Source organism: Numida meleagris, chromosome 1 (genome assembly GCF_002078875.1).
Source record: "Numida meleagris isolate 19003 breed g44 Domestic line chromosome 1, NumMel1.0, whole genome shotgun sequence".
NCBI classification, from domain to species: domain Eukaryota; kingdom Metazoa; phylum Chordata; class Aves; order Galliformes; family Numididae; genus Numida; species Numida meleagris.
Window position 1 is genome coordinate 63256587 of NC_034409.1, and position 24413 is coordinate 63280999.

Below are 24413 nucleotides of genomic sequence, written 5' to 3' on the forward strand. Positions count from 1 at the left end.
ATTGCAGAGGATAACATAAATTTTGAATGGATTAAAATGATTCTTGGAGGAAATGCAGAACTTTGTAGTTTGAGCATGACACACTGGAGGCATCAGTTTGCTTAAAGGTGCCATAAGAAAATGTTGATTTAATTCCTCAAAATTTTTACATATTTTCTAGAAAGACCATAATTCTCAGAATGTAAGGGATCTTTTTAAAGTTACAAATCTTGATTTCTTTCTTCATTTTAATTCCTTCTGTCTTTAGTGAATCTCTCAATCACATTAGTTGGAGCTTTGCTTGCAATTCAATACAAAAGAGGAGGAGTTAGCCCTTAACTTTGTATACATTTAGTATGCTAGCAATTTGAGGGTATAAAAGTGCCTTGAAAGCCTTATTGAATACAGGGGCCCAAAACCACAAGAAAGAAAATTTATGATTTGGCTTTGTAGCAATTGTGAATTGTATGTTCTGGGGTGAGTCCTGTAACTCCTTATGCCTCAGCTAGGCAACATGCCCACTATAATCAACAGGGAGATGCCTGAAATATTACTGGGTAAGGAAGTGGCATAAGTGATATTGGATTTTATATGCAATAAAGCACTAGAAAGTGGAGGTGGTGGCAGCAAACAGCAAGCAATTTGCCACAGAGGCAGCAAATACCGCATCAACCACAGTGGTATGCACAGCAATTGGGTTTTGCTTCCACATTTTTAAGCCGGAAAAAGTAAACTGGTTTTGTATGCTTCTTTATGTACAGAGAAACAGATTTCTGTGAGAATTCCACTAAGTGTCAAGAAAAGCAGTAAAAAGTAATAGTTATCAACCAGAAGGAGGTTGGCCAATTACTCTTCTAGCCAGTTACTTTCTGTGTGTGTGTGTATGAGAAACTTCTAAATTAAAACAGGTTAAATACACTGGATTGTTCGCTGACTGGTCAATGTCAAATCTATCGTGGTTGAAGGAAAACTGCAAAGTATTACAGACTTCACATATTGAGAGAATTACATGCTTTTCCCTGGGACATTTCCAGCAAACTCTTTTATCTAAATATAATATATGTTGGAGGCAAATTTAACATTGTTTCAGTAGCTGAAGGTTTTTACCCTTCATGTTAGTGGTCCTGCATGCGATTTATGCTGAGGTATTCAGAGGTGATTTAGCAGAGTTATTTGGATGTGGTTGGAGAATCTGCTTGCATTTCACATTATGAAACAGATCATCAGTTTTCAGCCATGAGGGAAAAAAAAATAGGCGCGTGCATGAGTCATTCTGCCTTTGTGCAGAACCATGCAGTGATATTACAGACTGGCTCAAACTACAAGGCCCAGGTTTTAGGGCCTGAATCTAAAACCAAAGCAGCAGTGTTATCACAAAGAGAAGGCTGCAAGAAATGAGACAGGGCATTGGAAATCCTGGGCTGCAACTGAAGCGTACATTTTCAACAGAAACCAGTAATTCGGGAAGCCAGAATCTGTCCTGAAAGCTTCAATGGCATCTTCAGCAGTGAAATAAATTCCCTGGTTACTTTTGGCATGAATTACTTGGTAATCTTTTCATCAGTTTGGAGTCAATTTCACTTGTGGTTATTGGCTTGCAAATCACTTTTTATTTTTTTTTTATCTTTTTTTTTTTAAATCTTTTTATTTTTCCAGGGGAGTTGCTTTCTAATTAGTTTTTTAGAATCAGACTGTTAAAGGGAGCAGTGCACCTACTCTTTCCTTACCTGTGAACAAAACAAAATGTCAAATACAACCAAATGAAAGAAACCACAAAGAAGAATATATGGAAGAATCCAATTTCTTTCCCATACGTAGCTCTTTTGTCATGTGCACAAAACAACAATCTCACAGCCAGATCCTTAACCAGTGTAGATCAACTGAAGATTCTGCACAGATGAAACAAAATCTTAGTTGCTAAAATACACATTGTTTTATGTTTTAGATAGTTTAGATCATGAGTTAAGGTAGGATAAAGGAGGCTGCTAAAGGTATGGTAGGAAAATATGGATGCCAAGACCCATCAGAAAGAACATCCTTCTGCTAACCCACTGAATAGATGGTTACTCAGAGGAAAAAGAAATAATCCCTTGAACTTTTTTGAGCTATTAAAGAAAGAACAGATACTAGAAGCTGACAATGTGAAAATGATGTAAACGAGAAAAGACTACATTGAAAGGTGTGTCAGTCTCTCTATTTTTCCAAGAGAACATGTGCATACATTCTGTGGGTAACATGCCAAGTCAGGAAATCTTGGCTGCGTAGCTCTGGAGAATGCGTGGGTGAAAAGAGTAAAAGTATTTGTGAGACAGAGATGAGTTGTGAACTGAATGAGAAGGCACGTACATTCTGTAAGTGGAAGACAATTTAAGTCCAGCACGAGCTACGGTATCATCTAGCCTGATTTTCTATACATAAGAGGTAATGGAAATTCACCAAGTTGCGTCTGTAATGAGCCCAAGAATTGATACTTTACTGCAGTATAACTTCCAAAAAGGCATTCATCTTAAGATGAATATTCCATCATTTCTTGTATATTTAATCAACCTCACTGTTAGAAACATGTGCTTCATTTCCAGTTTAAATTTGTCTGGGTTTAATTTCCATCCACTGGTTAATTTTATCCATTTGTCTGTCCTATGTTCTATGTGAAAAAAGTGGTGCATGTCTAATTGAGAAATATGTGAAAAATATGGGTGTTAATAAGAGCATTCACGCACGACATTGCACTGAGAACTGCGGTGGCATGTATGCATGTCTCCAGCATAATCCCCTGTTTTCACTCACTACATCTCTCTGAAACATGAGCTTTTTGGATTGAAATTCTGCTTGTTTCATCATAAAAATGAATCTTCTTTATCAGGTCTGAGCAGAATGCTGGCAGCTCCCCTTGAACTACGGAGGAATGATTAGAAGAAATAGTTCCCCCCCCCCCCAATATTCACCACATTTTTAGGTGTGACTTGAATGAAATACAGCTAATCTATGATACGTGAAGCTTGATAGAGATTTAATGCTCTGAAAGCATGTACATTTGTTGTCTTGGAGGTGAGGACTGATCAGTTGTTTACATTCACATTTCGAAGCATGCCTCTCATAACACAAATTAGATGAACAATTAAAAAAAACAGATGGAATCATAAATAAAACTTGACCAAATATCAACAGTGACACAAAGAGCACTCTCCAATGGGTGTTATGGCAGAGCCCATCCTCACCCCACCCATCCTTTCAGGAAGAGCCTGGGTAAATAGATAAGCTTTCTTAGAGTGCAGAAGACCAACAAATTCAGCTGCTATAGACTGAATCTGGCAGTGAAATTTGTCGTCGAGGATATTTTACTGACGTCTTCCCTCTGCCATCAATTAGGAGACACACAAGTGCAAAGATGTCAGTGCTGTGTTGTTAGGTAATGAAGGGTGAAGTTCATAGAAAGAGGTTAGGATGCATATGGAGGTTAAGTAGTTTGATTTGGGATAAATGATCCTATTTCTTGGGCTGGGCCACAGAAAAATCAATCTGTAGCATAGGTGCAGTGTGAACCATAAGGGCTTCCAGGTAACAAAGGTGTGAGGGAAAACTTGCCAAATAAGCACAGTTGCAACTAATTGAACAATGCATTGGTCACCAGTTCTATGAATGCAAAGTGTTTTTTGCAGATGGGAGAGCAAAGACAGATTAGCATTTGAGTGAGTCACGGGAGAAAGAAGAGACAGATCTGAACTGTTTAAGCTAAAAATCTATGCTCAACAGCTTTTGTTGTTTGAAATTTCCCCCCTGTATTTCTGACATCCTTAAGGCGGAATCAGAGGTCAGATCCACAGCTCTTCTTTTTCCCTGCCTCCTCTTGAACCGAGCAGTTTAACCATCTTAAATTAGTGTTTCTTTCCCCCCTTTATAAGAAATAGAGAAAATTCATCATGTTATGCCTCCTTGAGGGCAGGTCCTGTTTCAAATCACTCTGTTTTTCTTCTATCAGTATCACACACTATTTAGAACAGTGACCAGATTGTCCCCTACCTTTATAACATGCCTACTATAACAGGCCCTTGAGCTTGATCAGGAAACTTCAGTGCTGTCATAACTCAGACAATAATAATAATGTAGCAGTACCGGCAAGAAATTCTAAAACCAAAGTGCCTCAGATAATATTTGAGCTAACTGGTGATTTCAAATGGAAACTAGTCAAAGCTGGATTGTATGAAATGGTTTCAGCCTTGTAATCTTAGAATCACAGAATGGTTTGGGTTAGAAAGGACCTCAAAGCCCACACAGTCTCAACCCCAATGCCATGGGCAGGGCTGCCACCCACCAGATCAGACTACCCAAGGCCCCATCCAACCTGGCCTTGAAACACTTCCAGGGATGGGACATTCACAGCTTCTCTGGGCAAGCTGTTCCACTGCCTCACAACTCTCTGAGTAAAAATTTCCTCCTAACATCTAACCTAAATCTCCCCTCTTTTAGTTTATCCCGTACATGTCTCAGTCACTATAAGACCATGTAAAAAGTCAGTCTCTATCTTGTTTATAAGATCTCTTTAAATACTAAAGGGCTGCAATGAGGTCTTTCTAGAGCCTTCTCTTCTCTAGACTGAATAACTGTATTTGCTATTACCAAATTTTTTACTGGGTTATAACTTTATCTAAATTCAGCGCTTGACATAAAATTCAAAGGGTGCTGAATCTCTCTGAGCAATATCTGAGGCAGACGGTGTCACTGCCTGTATTCCTAATGCAGCAGAGTTACTTTCTGCTGTAGAGTGTAGGGTCCTCACATTGAGTTTCAGGATAGTGTTACTGAAATAATTAGAACATTTGTTGTTGACTTCAACATGTTTGTAATTATCCTGCCTCTCCAGCAAGGCAGAATGTCTGTAATTATTCTTCCCTAGTGTGGTGGGAAATGTTGTTGCACACAGATGTGGTGCTCAGTGTCCTCTACTTGAGTTGTGCATGTGAAGTATGATAGACTTGGCACTAATGCTTTACCAGAATGGCTTGTCAATAATGCTTGCAGGTTACATTGTCTTTTCTCATGTCAGAAACACAGAGACATAGTCAACACTGCTATTTTTTCCTTTTGATTGTCATTTAAATCAGGAGCATCCACCTTTGGTAAGAAAGCATAGTCACCATTTTACCTGAATGTTTAGTAAGAAGCGTCACATATCAGAAGGCTTGGCATACTTCTTTGAGATCATGCTGTGCTCTCATTGCCTGAGATAGCTGGAACTGCTAACTGTAGAGAAGGACTTGTCTGCAAAGATTTTGAACAGTTATGCAGAAGGTGAAAAATAGATATAAGGTTAGTTTAATTTGATTGTGAGGTGTGTCCATGCTAGGCAGGAAGGCTCCAAAGGTGGAGAAAAACCACAAGCATGGACCATTGGATATCCATTTGCCTGATACAGAGGACTGAAGTCCTGGCTTTGTGCTTTGTTATTTACTCTTGGTCTAGACAATGTTAAAAGATGTAGGCAAGTGGAAATAAAGAATCTGGGAAGACTGATACTGCTTGTGATGTGAAGTTACGGAGAGCTGCCTCAATCTTCTTGTGATCTAAAATGTACAGTGGAGGGTACATGAATTTATATGCCTACATATGTTTTACTCTCTTTGTGAAATAAGCTTGTCACTCTAGGGAGAAGGGGACTTAGAAAGGTAAGGAAAGGGGAGCAACATGCCAGCCAACTTACGGTGAATGACCTTAGTGCATGAGGACTAAGAGATCAGTGGGAGGAGCACTGTCATCTGAAGCATGTGTTTTTCATGGGAAGAAGTGGTAGTTGTCAAGCTTCATCCATCATTCCTTTGACCGAATTTCTCATGGAAAGCCAGTTGCAGTTAAGGTGACTCTGCTGAATCTCTTCATAATTGATCATGTTATCGGTTTGCTCACAGCGCACTCATGAGCCTGTTACGGCCGACCTCAGCCTGCATTTTCAGCTTGTTCTACTGTCAGTCTGTGATGGCTGCTCCCTATTTCCAGGTTATGTAGGATGTTTTGTTCATCCATGCTGGTGAAAAGAATTGAATACTGTGATCTGTAAAGGCGGAGCCCCTATCTCCACTGTTTTGCTGCAGGAAACCTCTCTGATACACAGTGAGGCAGTGTACATACTTACAAGGATATTGAGAGACTGTCAGCTTTCTTAACAGATGATCTATGTGATGTGTCCAAGGACAGGAAATACATATCTGCTTTCATTTGACTTATTTAATGAGTACCATTTGGTGGAAGCTTTTGGCTCAGAGTATTTTTTTTTCTTTCCTTTTTTAGTTTTCTGAGCAACTGGAGGTTTCAAAAAGGCATTTTAAAGAGGCTTTTAAAAATAGTTGTTCTCCTTGCTATCTAGGAGGGTTCTGTGTGGGTGCAGAGAGTAGGATAAATGCTTCATTCTCTTGTGATCTCTCTGCAAATAGAGCTCCTGAGCCATAGGCACTGGGAATTGACTCATTCATGGCCATTATCCTGCTGCCACAGGCTAGGAGCAAAGGTCCTGTGCCCTTATGTTTGCAGTTCAGAGCTAAACAGATCATAGGCTTCTTGAAGACAGAAAATCTTCCTAGTGAATTGTCCTTCTGTGGTCACTTTGCCAATGCAGTTTTATTCTCTTTCCTCTGAAAATGAAAGATTTCATTGGTTTATTATTATATTATTATTGTTGTTATTATATTGTTATTATTATTATATGCTTTCTTGTCCTAGACCTTAATGAAATATTGAACCCTTTTAAAATCACTTCCAGACAACAGAAAATGTTTTTCCTTGCTTTCTCTGCCTCATCTATTTTTAATTCTTCTTCTCCCTTTCCCGCTACTGTAACCCTTCACGGGTATGCTTCTCCTGGTTTTCACCACCTTTGAGAGGAGCTCTTTCTTTTGCACAGAGAGTTCCAAGCTCTTGAAGTGGCGCATGAAAGTAACAAATTAAATCCTTCAGTGCACTAAGGCCAAGGAAAGTTGCACTGGATGAAAATGCTGCTCAAGGCCTGGCAAATGGCTCAGCCATGTTGGGCTTTAGCTTCCATTTTAAAGCAAAATTAGACTATTTGAATCTCTGCAGAATCTGTATTTCTTTCAGAAAAGAAAAAACAGTACTACCACTAGGCAATGTGTGAGGCTTGGACTTGAAGAGTCTGATTCATGACTAAATCAAAATATTTTCATTTTCTTTTAATGTTATTTTTTGAATCACAACTGTGGTTGTTTTGACTGTGCAAGCAATTTTTTCTGTATATGTGTTGTAGAGCTATCTTAAATGACTACATAATTAAGGGTGACTTTGTAACCATCTTATCTCTCAGACCACTGCTCGAAGCAAAGTAAATGAATGTCCTGATTGGGCTTGGCACATTTTAGCTTCCTATTTCACTTTCCTTGCACAAAAAGATAACAGGAATGCAGGCCTTTCACTTTATCTCATACAGTGGTAATGCACCTCGGCAAAGATTTGAATGGGTCATGGGATTATTAGGATTGTAATGTCTTGCTTTCTTTTTCAAGTAGGATGAAACTAATTGTAATCATCGGTTGGGTTAGAAGAACACAATGGGATCTCAGCTGTAGGCTTTCATCACAGCAGAGATCTCGTATGATTTGGCCTGGCAGGGCTCTGGGCTCACAAAGGTTTTGTAGGTGTCAGATGTTTGGCACTCAGAACTGAGCACTGAGAGCCGTCGTTAATGCTTGTGTCTCCCTGCTTTCTAGTCTCTCAGTTCTAGAATACTGTCTGCATTTAAAGCATGTTATCGTGCACTCTATGATTCTGTGATTCTGTATTTAGAGGGGTCTAATGAAAAGCTACTTAGCTAAGTCCTAATTTCAGTTATGGGGCCCTGAGTGATAGGCTGCTCAAACTGTTGAGTGCATTCTGGCAGGATCATGATGAAGTCCAGCAGGATGTCTGCTTAGCTATCGGGCTGGGGTTTTATGGTCTTGGTATTTTCTAGGAGCAAGCTGAAAGTGTGATGAGGCTGCTGCCTTCACTATTACCATTTTGTAATTTTTGTTTTTGAAAAATAACACAAAACCAAGCTTTGAAATGAGGTGTCTCAACTCAATAGTTTATTTTCTAAACACCATATGGAGCAGCCTTGGCAAGGCATGCTTACTGCGCTGTGGTCATCTGCTTTTTTGAGATTTTTTCAGTCACACTGTCCTATGTGCTACAGCCCCTTTATTTCCCTCTCTCTAATGCTTTGTTGCAGGCTGTCCTACCAGAGAAATGATGATGATGAGGAAGAAGCTGCCAGAGAACGTCGTCGACGAGCTCGACAGGAAAGGCTGCGGCAAAAGGAAGAAGGAGATGCATCAGGGGAAGTAACAGAGAAATCAGAAGTTAATGCCCAGAACAGGTAAATGTTTGATGTTTACTGACAAGCCAGCTGTACTTTTTGTTCAGAGGAGAGAAATATTTTGAAAGGGCCTGTCTTGCTGCTTAAATTTCAAGCACTAGATTTGGCCATCCTTGCAGTGAGACGGACCTAACCCCATGACAAGTGCCACCAACTTAGTCTGCACAACGTGGTGAGAGCACTGCTGAGGCTGGGCTTGAGGCCTAGCTCTGTGACACATTCCCAGAGTGTCTTTGAGGCTGTCTATGGGTAACTCATCTGGAGCTTAGGGAGGGAAATGCCTCCAATACATTCTGCTGTCTCATTCCCTGAGGCACGCCTGTGTCTGCTAGGTTGCATTTGGTGTTTTGCCTCACAAACCTCCTTGTAATCCAGCTTTTTTTTTTTATATATGGACAGCCAAAAAAGTGTAGTGATCCCGCTTATGGGGGCCATGGTGTCACTGGGAAAAGGCACATGAGAGACTCCTAGGCCTTAAGCTATGGCTGGGATATGCCTTGTAAGGAGGGTGTGAGCACTGGACACCAGCCCCCACCTGCCACTGGCAGGGTCACATAGCTCTAAACAACAGAAAAGCTGATGGAGTGAGCTCTGCTTGTCACAAACTGAGAGGGCAGTGTTAGCCTTTCAGTCTATCTACTATTGGTTTAGTCTCACATAGTAACAAATAATACATCCAGATTTCTATTAGCCATAACACATAATTAATAGAAGATTAGCAAACTAATAGATATTTAGATCAAGCAGCATATTGTTAAATAAAACAAGAAAATGGCAACATATCTGATTACAGGTTAATCTTTTTCAAGTATAAGACAAACAGAAAGAGTTAGAAAGAAGGAGCAAACCTGCATGTAGGAGAATTAAAGAGCTGAATTTTGAAGGAGTTAAAAAACCTCCTCGCACTGAGAGTGAGATCCAGTCCTGATACCTATAAGTGCTGAATGGCATAGCTTAAATTAAGAGCTGTGCTCACTCCATTCTCTAAGAAATTTATGTCCCTGAACAGATCACAGCTGCACTGCACCCTAAATTGCCAGGTTATCTCATTATAGACTGTGTCTGTGGATTTGCTCCTGGATGGGATTAACCATTTTCTCATTATTAGAGAATGTCACTGAAGTTAGAAGGTATCTTCCTTGTGTAGCATCTTCCAAAATTTTGTCTGTGCATGACAAGGAGTTCTCGTGTATGCCTCTGGCAAAGCTGAAGGGGGCCTTAAAGATAGCTGAGATCTATCAAATATTCTGCTGCAGGGTGCAGAGTGGGAGGATGAATTTTTCAAGCTTGTTTATATTTCATCTGTCCCAAGCATCAGGTCAGTAAGGTCAGTTAGACTCATGGGGACTGTCGGAGCGGCTGTCAGGGTTTGCCTAGAAGGAAACCTTTCCAGACTCTGACATTGTGAAATGCCACATTCCTATACATGTAGATATGCCAAAAGTAATCCCATGAACCATTTTACTAAAATTTGAATTATTGAACCTGTTGTGTTTTCAAACCATAGAACGATCTTACAGTGATTTTTCTTTTCTAGAAACAGCTAAGTGCATACATTGTTAGAAAGCTTTTCTAATTATGTTGTCACTTTTGTGTAGTGTGGCAGAAGATGAAACGAAACGTAGTACAGATGATGAAGCTGCATTGTTGGAGAGACTGGCAAGACGGGAAGAGAGACGCCAAAAACGTCTACAGGAAGCCCTGGAACGTCAAAAGGAATTTGACCCAACGATCACAGATGGGAGCTTGTCAGTGCCCAGCAGGAGAGAAGTAAACAATGTGGAAGAAAATGAGACCACAGGGAAAGAGGAAAAGGTTGAAACACGCCAAGGACGCTGTGAGATTGAGGAAACAGAAACAGTTACCAAATCATATGAAAGGAACAATTGGAGGCAAGATGGAGAAGAAGAGGGAAAAAAAGAAGAAAAAGACGTGGAAGAGGAGAAACCAAAGGAGGTACCCTCAGAGGAAAATCAGGTAGATGTGGCAGTAGAAAAGTCCACAGATAAAGAAGAAGTGGGAGAAACAAAACCTCTAGCGGTAAATGCAGAGAATGATACAAATGCTATCCTAGAAGGGGAGCAGAGTATAACTGATGCTGTAGATAAAGAGAAGGAAGAGGCTGAGAAAGAAAGGGAGAAACTTGAGGCAGAAGAGAAGGAGAGGTTAAAGGCAGAAGAAGAAAAGAAGGCAGCTGAAGAAAAACAGAAAGCAGAGGAGGAAAAGAGGGCAGCTGAGGAAAGAGAGCGGGCTAAAGCAGAAGAGGAGAAGAGAGCAGCTGAGGAAAGAGAGAGGGCTAAGGCAGAACAGGAGAGGAAAGCAGCTGAGGAGAGGGCTAAGGCAGAACAGGAGAGGAAAGCAGCTGAGGAGAGNGAGAGGGCTAAGGCAGAACAGGAGAGGAAAGCAGCTGAGGAGAGGGCTAAGGCAGAACAGGAGAGGAAAGCAGCTGAGGAGAGAGAAAGGGCTAGGGCAGAAGAGGAAAAGAGGGCAGCTGAAGAAAAGGCTAAGATAGAGGCAGAAAAATTAAAGGAAAAGAAAAAGATGGAAGAGAAGAAAGCACAAGAGGAAAAAGCTCAAGCAGATTTCCTAAGAAAACAGGTACAGTAAACATTTTGCACCAAAATAAGACACCTGTGGTTTGTGAGAAATGTAATGCAAGAAAAAAAAAGATTGAATTGAGATTTCCTCACAGATTTGTTCCTGCATTTAAACAACTAATACTCATACTCTTCGTTTTTTTCTTTTTGAAATAAAACTCCTTGCTTCTGCTTACCAATAATGAAATGCACAACATGCCTGTTCTCACTCCATTGCTCAGAGCAAACCTTGCATGTTCAGACCTCCGCATGTTTTTTGCTGCCTTTTTTCTCAGTTGCTATAAGCTGGCCTGATGAAGTAAGACATAAGGTTGAGGCAAACACAACTCGACACAAAATATTATCAGCACCTGGTAAACTGTGTGAGGAATGTGTGTGTTAAATGCAATCACAAGAAAGGGCTCTCTGCTGGGACATGTGAGCATGATGCCACGCAAGTGAGAAAAGCCCAGACGGGAGAATGGGAACGTTTGTAGAGGGTGGAGGGAGCACGGCTGTACACGCAGATGTGGGCACAACAGCACATGAAGGACATGTGGCTGCACACAGGATTGGTACATGAGCACAGTGTGGAGAAACAAAAGTGCTTGTAGAATGATGTTTTCGTATCATATTTTAAACAAAAATTATTAAAAACTCCAAGATGAAGCAGGAAGAAAAAGAGGTTAAAGTGGAAGCTAAGAAGGAAAGCTTACCAGAGAAGCTTCAACCTACCTCCAAAAAAGATCAGGTAATTTATAAACTGTTGATGTAGTTGTTGTAAGAAAACTTGAGATAAGAAAAAAAATAAGGGACCTATATCTGAATGTTGCTTGTACAGCAAAGTACTTAAACATGTGCTTTACTTCAAGAACATGAGTAATCCCGCTGAAATAAATAGATGAAGCTACTTATGTGCTTAGCATTAAGTATATGCTTAAGTATTTTGGGTTTTTTTGCGGCCTTAGAACCAAGTTCTGTTTGTCTTAGAACAAATATTTCAGTCAAACTCACTTTTGTCAATAATGCAAGGAAGGCTTGCACCTTAGGGATGAATTTTTCAGGACTGTATCAACTAATCATCCTTCCCTGGTTTCCTCTCACTTTACTGTGAACTTTTCCCCTATGAGACCTACTCTTAAAATAGTAATAATAATAATCTAGGCCCTTTGGCCACTTGACTAATCATTTTCCCCAAAGCTGCAATGTCACATAATATAAACTGTGCATACCCAAGATTCTTCTTTTGTTTTAAAGAGAAAATCTACAAAAATTACTGCATTGCATTTCCACTCCAAACACAGGAGCTGGTGCCATGGTGTTTTACTGTATGGTAAGTAATTAAGATTTGGGAACCACTTACTCTTCAGGTTACAGCTGACAAACAGGGAGCTGTGTTCAATGTTATGCAGCCCCTGTGCTTTTGGGTCAGTGCACAAGGTATTAAAATAGCCCTTGATCCTGCTCAGACATTGAGACCGGTCAGGATCTTACAGGTTTGCACCAGTATGGGTTCAAACAGGTTCATGGGGCTCTCTTAAAGAGCCACAACGCAGAGATTTAGTGACAGGTAGTTTGTGCCTGTCCATCTGCCTGGGAGTGCTGAGAGCTACAGAGGGGTCTTCTCTATTGTCCTTAGTTGTTGGAAAGCAATTTGATCAATTTAGAACATGCTGTAGAAGCTTAGCTCCCCCTCAGAGAGAGGTGAAGGCAAATCATGTCGCAGGGTTCTAGGTCCAGTTACGTGACTTATTGTCCATATTTTTAGTAGAATACAGGTGAGATTGAAAAGATAAAGTGATTAAGATGATTGGAAGAAAGGTTCCAAAATGAGAGAGACTGGCAATGTGCTAAAATAACTTAGTCTAGAAAGGGAAAGTGTTCAATGAGAGCTGGGACATACATCAAAATAGTGCTTTAGAAAAACTTAACAGTCGCTGTACTCCAAATTACCCTGATTGTGAAACCAGAGGAAGGAACTGCGCAGAAAATAAGGATTATATTAAAAAAAATTGTTATATGACAGAAGCAGCTTGTAATATTCACCGTTGCACACAATCTGTGAATGTTACAATTAAATGCATAAAACGGGCTATAAATATTTGACCACAAATGTTGATTTGGGGGTGGGGAGGGCTTAAGACACAGTATCATGCTTATGTTTGCCTGGAGATCACTCAACTGTCAGTGGAACTCCTGTCATCCTTTTAAGACATGCCCACAAGATTGGGTTTTCCCGGAAATTGTCATGACTTTTGAAAGTGATTTCAGTGCTTCCATTTTGGGATGCTCAAGTTGAGACAATTTAAGGGAATCCCACTTTTGGTGCAATGCTGAAAGGTGAAACTTTTGCATGTGTGTCAAGCTGAACTTTTGAAATATCCTGCTCAGTTTTGAAAATCTCAGTTGTTGCTTCTTAGCTTGTGAAGAAAAAATGACAATCTCAGACTCCAAACAAAGTTGTGATCAGGTTCCTATCTCCACTCCTTCCCCTCATGCAAAGAGTAAAATTCAATGAGACTTATTTTAGACACATATACGCAATTAAGAGGATAGCAGAATATTGTGAGCAAGATTCCTGAGGGAATACTCTCTTCACATAACCAGATTTTGCTTCTGTAACTGTGCAACACGAGCACATATCCATTCTTAATGTGACTAAAATCCTGCCCTCAAAGCTCAGATTTTGATCAGATTAGCAAACAAATTCTGTCTCCTTCTCTGAACTGCCCCACGATTTTGGGTTCTCAAAACTGTGCTGGAAAGCTCATAAGAACAAGCTTTCTCATGATGTGAGACTCCTGGTATTTCCTGCTTCTAGTTTGGCTAGACGTGCTGCAGCAGTTGCTTTTCTCATGGTATTTGGGTGTAGCAGTTCACTCTAAATGGAAGGCCTAGACTTAGATGCCCACAGCTTTTAAGGCACTGAAATGCCTTAGAAATGGAGTCCAAGTGAGAGCTCCATGTGTCAAACAGTTCCAACCTCAGTTATCAATCCAATGTAGTGTGAAGTTCTTCAAGCTCTAGATTTAGAAATCTTGACTCAAATGTTAGCATAAGAGCCTAACAGGAAGTTAGTATGGAGAAAGATTAAAATATAAATCATTTATGTTGAAAATTAGCTAAGCTAAGCATGGTTTTGGTCATGTTCTCTCTTGACTTGAGGCTCAAGATTTGAGGGAGGATGTGCATTGTTTTCAGTTCAGGTAATACCACCCACCCACTCCAGCTGGAATCAGAGCAGACCTTTTCACTAAATTCAGCAGAAACTGAATCAGCCTGTAATTCAGGAAAGCACTGAGACAAGGGAAAATACTTTTTCTGTTGTATTCCTCTGGAGTGGGACATAATGGTTTTCTGTTCCTGTGCTAATCAATCACAGTTTTGGCATTAAAATTAGTAGGAGAATTATTGGACCTGAAAGCTGTGAAATATTTCTTTAATATCTTGTTTTATCATCTTTTTGAATAAGGGAGCCAAGCTGCATTAATGGTTTTCTCAAATGTGTGCACATTGCCATAAATCCTGCTAGCTTCTGAAATGTTATTTCCTAACCTATTATTTTTTAAACTATATTGTTTCAATATTAGTTTTCTCAGCAATGTCAATTAAGATGTAAGAGATAGGACTCTCCCCAGTGGACTTCAATACATCAGGCAACTGGAAGTATCAGTTTTTTAATGAGACATAGAAAGGTCTTGATGAAAATCTCAGCAAAGGAAATCGTATGCTCTCAAAGCCCCAGCTCAGACATCCTGGCATTTGAGATCTTAGAACAATCAGCATTGCTGTTCTCAGTATCTCCCTGAGCTAACAGGCAGCAGAGCTTTCTTTGCCGTGACCATGTCACAAGCTAGAATTTTGCCCAGATTTGGGTGTGCCTAAAAGTCCTAACTGTCCAGCAGCATACATTAGACTCAATGAATAGCACTGGTTGTCTCAACACAGCTCCTAGAAGACAGGAAACCTTTCCTTGGAGCAGCTAGCAATAATGGCCTTGCTTGCTAGCAGTCACAGCATCACAGCCAAAGAATGCATGGCCATGGAAACTGAGCTCCCCTCCTGTCTGTCAGGGCGGTGATGCCGGGTTGCAGCTACAGCGCATTGGCAGGAGCCTGTGGGGAACGTCTGCGTTGCTGCCGCCTGCTCTCGGGACAGAGCAAACGTCTCTGTGGGTTGTGTCTGACATCCCTCATCAATGGCAAGCTCACTGGAGCAGTGTAACTGCTCAGTACTGACATGCAATGTGTGCCGCCTGAGCATCTGCTGTAGGTTTTTATTTCCTGATGTCACATGGAATGCCATAAAAGCAATTGTGCTGCAGACAGGACTGTTATGGAAATTATTTTTCTTTTTAATTAGCAAATGGAATGGCAAGAGACAAGAGTATTTTTTTCCTTTGCTTTGCTTTCTTGTTGGCTTCCTCCAACACGGTAGAGCCAGGGAAAAAAGATGTTTTGGGGATAAATTTTTCCTCTGATGCTGTTGAAAGTTTATTTAGGCTGCTAGTCCTACTCATTTTCATCGTGGGAATAATTCTGCCTGAAGACAAAGGACTTAAATCAGTCCACATACTCCACTTCTTCTCAGCGTCCAATCATGTGCGTGCTGAGATCAGGCTGTTTCTGGTATTGGTAAATACTTCAAGCCCATAACTATAGGGGGATACTGAAGAATGAAATTCGTGCAGTAAATATACTTGATTACTCTTAAAAATTATAGGGTAAAAAAATTGTAAGGGAGAATTTTTGCTTTAGTGTTTTCAGAGAGAACATTTGAAAGAACATTCACTTCTTCACAGGATTAAATATTCGAGCCTGTTAACACAATTGGTGACCAGCCTCTGGCATGACTGTGCTTTTTGTCAGAGTAACTTTTACTCTAATGCCAAGATCAGTGTTTTATCTTTGTCATTATTCCTGTAGCACTGAGGCATCCAGCTGCTGAGGCACTGGAAATGCTAGCTCTGTTCTGTTCATGCTCCCTTGCTGTGCTGCAGAATGATCTGCGTACATCCAAATAGCATGAGCTTTGTTCAAGCAGACTGAAGGTTATGAATGATTTCTATTGCTCTAGTGTTCTTTACCAAGAACATAAGAACAAGCCTAGCCCCAAAGAGTGTGCGGCCCAGGATCTTAATCGGCAGCATGTGAATGATGCTGCAGTGGAAGAGAAGAGGAGGACTGAATGGCATAAGGAAGGTGCAGTTACAGAAAGAAGATATGGTAGCCAAGTCCCATGCTACCTCATGGGTAGCTGCAACAAACTTTCACAGAAGACTGATTATTTCAGGTATTTTCGTTGTGAATTCGGATCGGGAAGGCAGGATGATGGATGATCATATTTTTGAACTGTAGTGTTAAAATGACTACTTCTGCCTTAAAGCACATGATCATTTTGAAGACAGTTGCTGAGTTAATCACTAATACCAATGAATTTGTGCTCCTTGACTGTTATTTGTAATGCCTCACTGTGACATTTTTTCCCCTGTGGTTTATGGTATCTTCTGAGCAGGTGAAAGACAACAAGGATAAAGAAAAAGCACCCAAGGAGGAAATGAAAAGTGTCTGGGATCGTAAAAAGGGAGTTCCAGAACAAAAGGTACAGAATGGAGAACGTGAACTCACTGCCCCCAAACTGAAATCTACTGAAAATGCTTTTGGGTAAGTTCCAGCTAAGCATGCTGGTCTTTGTTTGTGTTAGAGCAGAGCAGGGGGCCTTCTTGGGGTCTCCGGTGAATAGCCTTGTAGCAGCTGTGTGCAAGACTTAGGCTGGCACCATCAGAGGAGGCTCTAGCATTCACTGGGTGTTCAGGTCTGATTGAAGGCTGTTGGTCAGTTGTCTAGCAGACTGCCCCCACGTTGTTACAGTGACAAAACAAGGTACAGAAAGCAGACGTAAATAGAACCTTTCTCCCTTGGTAGAAATGAGAGCTTATTTTTTTTTGCTGGATTTTTTCTTCACTGAGAGTCATTTCATTCTACTATCTCCACAGAGGCCAGTGATAACTACATTCCAGATTTTGTGTTCCCTAGGTTTTTAAAATCAACTTCAGCCTGAAATTGGATCTCAATAATTTCCAGTTACACACTTGCTTTTAGATAGAATGCATATCAGTATGAAGTACAATTCAGTTGGTAACTCTTGATAGATAGAACTTCTCTCTTGCTTTCAAGGCAAACCTTGTAGTTAATGTTTTTGCTACAAAAGTGATTTTGTCAGTTAGATGAGAAAATGTTCTATTTTTTTTTGTTAGAAATCTTTTTTTTTTTCCTTTGCACCTCGCTTCCTCTTTTGCATTGGCACAGGCAAAGAAAAGGTTAAGCTCTCCATGCACGTTTAGAAATCTGTGTAGGGCGGGTGGATTTTGCTGTTATATCTCAGCATTCCCCTTGTGATTCTTCCGGGAAAATCAAACTTTCTCAAAATAAAATGCAGCTGAAAAGACCCTGGGGACATCCTGACCTAAGGCCAAAAGACAGAGAGAGTCAGGCAGCATGGAGATGGAATAGCAGGAAACGGTCTTTCCTTAGAACTATCCTGCATCATGGCTGGGATCACATCATCAATAAAATGAGAAAAGATTTCTGAAAATATTCTTGTGTTTTCATTTGTTTGACTTCCTGTGGGAGAGAGGCCTTAGTGGCAACATGTAGATTTGAGTTTCCACTCCTTTTTTCCTTTTCTGTTTTTCTTTCACAATTTCCAAGTGTGTGAAGAAGGATGTCTAAGGTAAGGCTTCGTTTGGAGCTTTCTTTCTTGTTTTTGCATGAACACATCAGAGACTCGTTAAGAAGCATTGTAACTTGGCTAACTCTCAGTGGTGATGACTGAGAACAAAATAGGGTAGTGGAGGCTAAAGGAAAATCTTATCTGCATCTCATTTGTTCATGTCAGTCAGAAAACTGCAGGGAAAAAAAGGCATTTTAGATCTTTCATTTCTCATCTCTCCTCCCACTTGCCTTCCTCTCCATTCTCATACAGGACTGCAAAAAGTGCTAAATATGAAGCAATGCTTTTTTTCATTTATTCTGATAATTTTGGTTCCCACAAACCACTTCTTTCCTTTTCCTCCTTGTCTGGAAGCTGGCAACCATCTTCATTTCTTAGCACCAGAGAGGTACTTATGAAATTCTTCCTCCATCCAGCATCTCAATACCGATTTTTCAATGTTGACAGTAAGGAACAGAGATTCCCAGAATCTGCTGAGAACAGAGGAGTTTTGGGAGGTGGAGGAAAATAAGGAGAATTACTGCCAGTTTATTGTTTCCTGTTTCAGATTATGCAGAACTAGAAGCAAAAGTCCTGTGTGCTCTGTGAGAATAAAATCAGCTGGAAACCTGAAGTGTTCTCCTTCCTAAGGAGGACAAAAGAGTCACCTGAGGTCTTCAAACAAAAATCCTAAGACTGGATTCTACTTTTGTTTTTTTTTTGAGTTGGAAGCTGAGAGTAGCTGTTGATTTCTTTGAGGCTGTGTACACAGAAGTCACTGAGGACTAACCTTTCTTGTGTACTGATATAAAACAGAGCGATTATTAAGAGAATCAGGGCAAATGTTATGTTCTTAGTTCTTTTAATATTGAGTGTGAAGTATTTGCCCTTGCGAGTGATACCTTTATCATAGAATCATAGAATATCCTGAGTTGGGAGGGACCTATAAGGAAGGATCATTGAGTCCGACAAGTGGCTCCACACAGGACCACCCCAAAATTGGACCATTCTGTCTATTAGAAGTGACTTCTTGGATTTTGGGGGCCTGAAACTTGCAGGTCTGTCTGGGACAACACAGATGTCAGATAACAAGAGCAAATAATTGATTAATTAATTAGGTTCCTCGGATGTTTGTTACAGAGGTTGCAACCATGCAATGAAGCAGGAAAGCCTTAAAAAAAGCTTTCTAATGGCCTGTGCAGGATAGGTAAATTGGATCTTTAGAAACACCTTGCGCCCTGTAAAAGTTTATGGGTTTTTGTCATCTCTGCAAGCAATATTAGAAATATTTCAGGCTAAAAACCCAAAAGCATACCTCAAACCACAGGATTTGGTCCTCACTTTGTTTTCGAGCAGGCTAAGTGGAAATTCAAATAGTTTCCAATGTTTTCTCTCAGTGTTTTAGTTCTATGTAATTATACTTTGTAATAAAAAAGGACTTGAGTTCTTTTCTTTAATTAGACATCACTACCTGATGCAAACCCTTATTAGTAACTACTCACAACTACACAGTGCTTATGATGGAGGATGATTTTATGGTTCTACTTCAGTGGGTTAAGTAATTCCATGGCAAAAACACATTCAGGATTAGGACCTAGAGCAGAAAAGGATTGTGATAAGGTGATATTAGGGAAATATGTACTATGTCCCTATAACTCTAGAAAACCAGGTGTGAGAATGTCGTGGGGACACAGAAATTCACAGACCTCTGGGAATTTTTTTTTCTTTAGCTTTGCTTTGTGGTGTTATACGTAGAAAAGGCTTTCTGAAACCAAATAAACACATTGCAAAAGAAATGTCAGGTCTTACCACATCGGTGTTGAACTTTCGCAGATGAAGTACAACAGCTGAGATTCAAATCACAATGTCAGTTTGGTTACGCTGTTTTACCATATGTTTTTTCAGTAATACAATTTCTAAATAATACATTCTGCCCTTCTGCAGCTTAGCTTTTCCCAGTCAGTCATACCATGTGAGGGCAGAGTAATCTGTGTTAACAGATCCTATTGCGATATTGAAACCACAGATAATTCAGCTCTGATCCTACAATCTGTTTTATATGGCTAACCCCATCTAGATGACAGATCTATTTGAATGAAGAGTGTCTTTGCAGGATTGGGTGTGATTCAGCAGACTGCACACTTATGTGTTTGTTCTTCATGTTGTCATCTCTAATCTCATCATCTCTAACAGTTATTGTTATTGTTGGAACACTTGATTTGTTCCGTCTTGTGGCATTTAATTCCACAACACTCCGGTTCCATTAATGAAGTCATTAATATCCAACTTTTCTGAATGTCAACAGAACAGAGCAGAAAGATCTTTAAGAAAATCAGTAAGTACATTCCTTTTCCGTCCCTTGTGAGTAGCACACTGATACCTTTGTGGTACCTGTCTCCTTGTCAGCAGTAATACTAAACATGCTCAGGGAGTAGACGTTCGACTAAACAGTGCTGTGGTAGTTGTTTAACTAGATGATACTATCTGACTCTGCTGAAAGTACGCACTTCACCTATACAAATACTTTTTCCCCACTGCTCGACCCTTGTATTCTTTCTGTCTGTCTCTCATATTAGAGTTGGCTGGAAAACTCCTGGTTTTCTCCAGTGGAAAGTTGCCATTAATAAATAATTTCCACTTCCTTAACTAAAGTGATATTTTCCCTGGAAACTGTCAGCAAAAGTTCTGATGAAGCTTTCTATTCATACAAGCTTGCTGAGTCCAAGTGATGGGTGCTTTAGGTTACACAGGAACCTTTTTAGGCTTTTAAAAGCATTTTAGGTTTTGAAACTGTATGAGTCTCATCACTATGTTTCCTTCTGTATCTGGTCTGGTCCCCAAGATACTTGCTAGGAAAATGGCCTTGCAGACCACCCTTCATTGGCCCAAAGAGTTGGAAGTCACGAGGTACCAAATTGGAACTATACAGTAGGTGCAGTAGGACAGTCCAGCCAAGACTGGCAATGTGCTTCATGTCTTCAAACTAGTATGGGCCTAGTGTTATCATGTTGCAAGAGAAAGGCTATAGAAGAAGACAATCTGACTCTGGAAGTTTGAGCCCTCAGCTTTGTCAGTGTCATGATGCAACAGTCAGAGTTGATTGTTTGTCTGGGCTCCAGGAAATCCAGAAGGATCACCCCTTTCCTATCCCAAAAGACAGTGCACATCGCTTTACCTGCTGAGGGCTGTGTTTTGAACATTTTATTTGATGGGGAATTCAGATGTTGCCACTGCATGGACTGCTGTTCTGACTCTTGCTTATAGTGGTGACACCACGTCTCATCGCCAGTATTGTTGTGATCCAGGAATCTGTCGCCTTCAGCCTAGTATTTGTTCAATAGGTCCTGACAAACTTGCATATGATGTTCTTTCTTTTCTTGTGTGGGAATTCTTGGGAACCACTTGGCGCAAACTTTGCAATATTCCAGCATTGCCACCATTGTTTTCAAGGCATTGAAACTGCTATTCAGCTCCACAAACAGTTCCCTGGTCATAATCTGCTGATTCGTGTGGATGAGCAGATCAAGATGCACTTCACTTTGTGGGGTGACTGCTGTGCATGGCTGTCCAGAATGTGACCTGTTTTTCATGTCACTGTCCCCATTGTTGAAACGCCCCACCTACCACCTCACTGTGTTCACATCCATTGTTTGGTCTCCAGGAATGTTTTGCAAGCGTCAGTGAATCTCAATGAGTGCCACTTTTTCCGCATGGAGGAATTTGGTGTCACCTTTGCTTCATAGGCACTTCCATGTCAGATGCCGTTCTGTCAGACTGTCCCTCTGCTGCCATCTGTTGCACAGCAGCAATATGTAATGGGGTATTGTCAGGAAGCTTCAACCTCTACTGCCATACCACCAAAACCTGCCTCTGACGTTGTGGGTCAACGTCTTAAAATAGGAGGTATTACTTTCAGAGCAGCACTTGTATCTCCTCATGGAGATGCTGATAAGATATGTCTTGCTGATGTTACATGCGATGTTAAATATATCAAGCTTAGTTGTTGAGCTGTGATGAAAATGGAAGTGGCCTGAGAATCGTAGAATGGCCTGGGTGATCTCAGGCAGGGTGGTCCAGCCCCTGCCTTGAGTGCATGAGCCTTCTTCCTCACTTCTTCCTCACTCCAAGTGTCCAGGCCTACCTGGCTCCTGCCCAAAATGCTTTGAGTTTGATGGAGTTTACAAAGAGCAAAAGATCTTACAAGGAGTATCTTTGTGTTGCTGGTGAACGTGGTGCATCAGGTTGGCTCTGGCCAGGAGGGGAAAACTTGTGGTGCATTACCTTGTCTTTCCTTTCTTTCCCAGCCGCTCCAACTTGAAAGGAGCTGCGAATGCCGAGGCTGGGTCTGAGAAGCTGAAGGAGAAACAGCAGGAGGCAGCTGTGGAGCTGGAGGAGCTGAAGAAAAGGCGGGAGGAGCGCCGGAAAGTCCTGGAAGAAGAGGAGCAGAAGAAGAAACAGGAGGAGGCTGAGAGAAAAATCAGAGAGGAGGTAAGTGTAAAGGACGAACTATAGCTCTCTGATTTTAATTCCTCATTGTTACTCCTTTGCTTCCACTTGCCTCGGATTAGATGGTAACTCTTTACAGCAACATCTGTACGGTACAGACACCTTTAGGCAAAGAAGTTGGTGAGGCTAGACATGAATGATTCTGCATTTAGCAGAAAGGCAGAATGATACCACGGGAGACTTGCACATAGGTGAGGAAGGAGTATATGACAATGAGGGCAAGACCAAACCCAAACAAAATAGAGGCCAAAGTGTGCTTCTCCTTCATGAACCTGATACTGCCTGAGGTCTGTGTGGGGATTTGCTGCTGGCCTTTGCTTCAGGTTTTGTTGTTTGTTTGGGCCCTCTGTTTGGATTATGTGCTCTACTAGAATGGCTGTTTCTTAGCCTCTGTCAGGAGATGGTCTATCACAATGGATGCTGATCTCAAATATGCCATGGGCATTAAAATTACCCCATTCCTCTAACCTTCAGATTTAACTGCAAGCATGCTGTATTTCATATCAGTCAACCCCATCACATAGATGTTCTAGTGAGAACCCAAGGTAAAGGATACCAAGAAAAACTGCAGTTCTAGCCTCAAGGAAGACAAGGCTCTGTCTTAATTAGTCAGGATGCCTTCTACAGCAGCTGCATATTTATACTTCTTTTGGGTAACATTTTGGAGACTCTTATAGCCACAGACTTAATTTATTTTGAGTGTCCCTTTGATGTTGCACAACTTGAGTTAGAAAGGATGTGGCAAAAATTCATCTGCCTCAGATGAACTGGAATGCTAATGTTATGTACAGTTACGATGGGCAAGATCTCATTAGGAAGATATTTTTGCCTCTTTAAATATTGAGTACCCATTCACATCTGTTTGCTTGTGCTTCCTTTGCCAAGGAACTTTATAAATAGGATTTTAAAATCTCTGGTGCATCATTAAGGAATCTTACTTGTTTGGAAAACAAATGATGGAAGAATAATAATAGTGCTAGCAGATAAATGCCAATTGCTTTAACATGCTAAGCTCTTTACAGTAGAATTAAATAGATGCTGAGATTGCACAGTGACTTACTGTGCAAAAACAGACTCTGCTAACCAGCAGTCACAGTGGTTATGCTTCTAGGGCTTGTAGTTCAACTTGCAGCTCTGAAAGTAAAAAGTCATGTTGTCTTTCTGGAAGGAAAACTGTAAGCATTTCTTCTTCACTTTTTGGGCATCTATCAATTTTTCCACATGAAATATTAACCTTTGCACAATTGCTAGAGAAGATCAAGAGAAGAAGAGTGTAGAGGTGATACTTCAGGGTACAGAGAAACTGAATTTGGGAAGCAAAATGAGATCATGGGGTTTTCTGGTTCTTACACTTGTTTAGACAAATAGGAGTCTGTGCAAGCTGGTTGACTAGTTCACTTGAAAACCTGTTTGCATCAACATGTAGACTCAGCTCATCTAAGTGTTCTTCAGAAATATGTTTAAATACAGGTACCGCTACGAGAATTTAACATTAATTGAAATTGAGTTCTTAATGAAACAGCATTTTTATAAATGTGCTTTGTTCTCTCTAAGTGACACTATTTGGCAGTAAATCTGATGACATTGCTGTGAGGAGAGATTAAAGGAGCATGGAGTAATTGTCTTCTTCACTTAATACTATGATGTATTATCACCAGTATGTTACTAGCATTCAGATAGCATTCCCTGAACTGTTTTGGCTAGCATAAAAAGTCTATTCTTAGATAATCTGATAAATTTTTGCAGGACAGCAAAGCCTTGTAATGGTGATGCAGTTTCTGAAAGACTAAATTAATACTTTTTAGGAGGAAAAGAAGAGGATGAAGGAAGAAATTGAAAGGAGAAGAGCTGAAGCTGCTGAGAAACGTCAGAAAGTGCCAGAAGATGGCGTATCTGAAGAAAAGAAGCCATTTAAATGCTTCAGTCCTAAAGGTTCATCTCTCAAGGTAACCTCCCTGCTAACTTCTGTATAGTACAGAAAAACGAATGGGTGTTGTAGTCCAAACTAAATACCAAACAGCAAAGCACTGTGGAAATACTTGATATCACACCTGGACCAATGCTCTGAAATAGGTCTTAGCCTAAAATCTACAGCTGAAAGACTTCATTCATTGGGATGATCGAAGATTAGAGACCCTTTCTAAAAATTGTGTAGCCTGGGAACGGGATGTTACTTTACTGTTACCCTGTAATGTTAATAATGTCCAAAAAGGTTCATCACCTTCAAGAGGAAATTATTTTGGAAACTCAGAGTTGTGTTACAGTGCTAATTTCTCAGTATT

At 40.5% G+C, this 24413-nt stretch overlaps 1 protein-coding gene across 5 annotated transcripts in view; it reads left to right on the top strand.

The window, feature by feature from the left end:
- The window catches only part of CALD1 (caldesmon 1), a 187712-nt gene that overhangs the window by 147067 nt on the left and 16232 nt on the right, over positions 1 to 24413 (top strand). For 4 of the 5 annotated variants that reach the window (XM_021390531.1, XM_021390551.1, XM_021390541.1 and 1 more), the window contains 5 exons: positions 8192 to 8338; positions 9937 to 10315; positions 16429 to 16577; positions 21930 to 22113; positions 23937 to 24077. In XM_021390531.1, the coding sequence (XP_021246206.1) occupies positions 8192 to 8338; positions 9937 to 10315; positions 16429 to 16577; positions 21930 to 22113; positions 23937 to 24077 (1000 nt within the window). Of the gene's footprint in view, positions 1 to 8191; positions 8339 to 9936; positions 10937 to 11584; positions 11666 to 16428; positions 16578 to 21929; positions 22114 to 23936; positions 24078 to 24413 lie in introns of all 5 variants that reach the window. The other variant, XM_021390571.1, reaches the window with a different exon arrangement.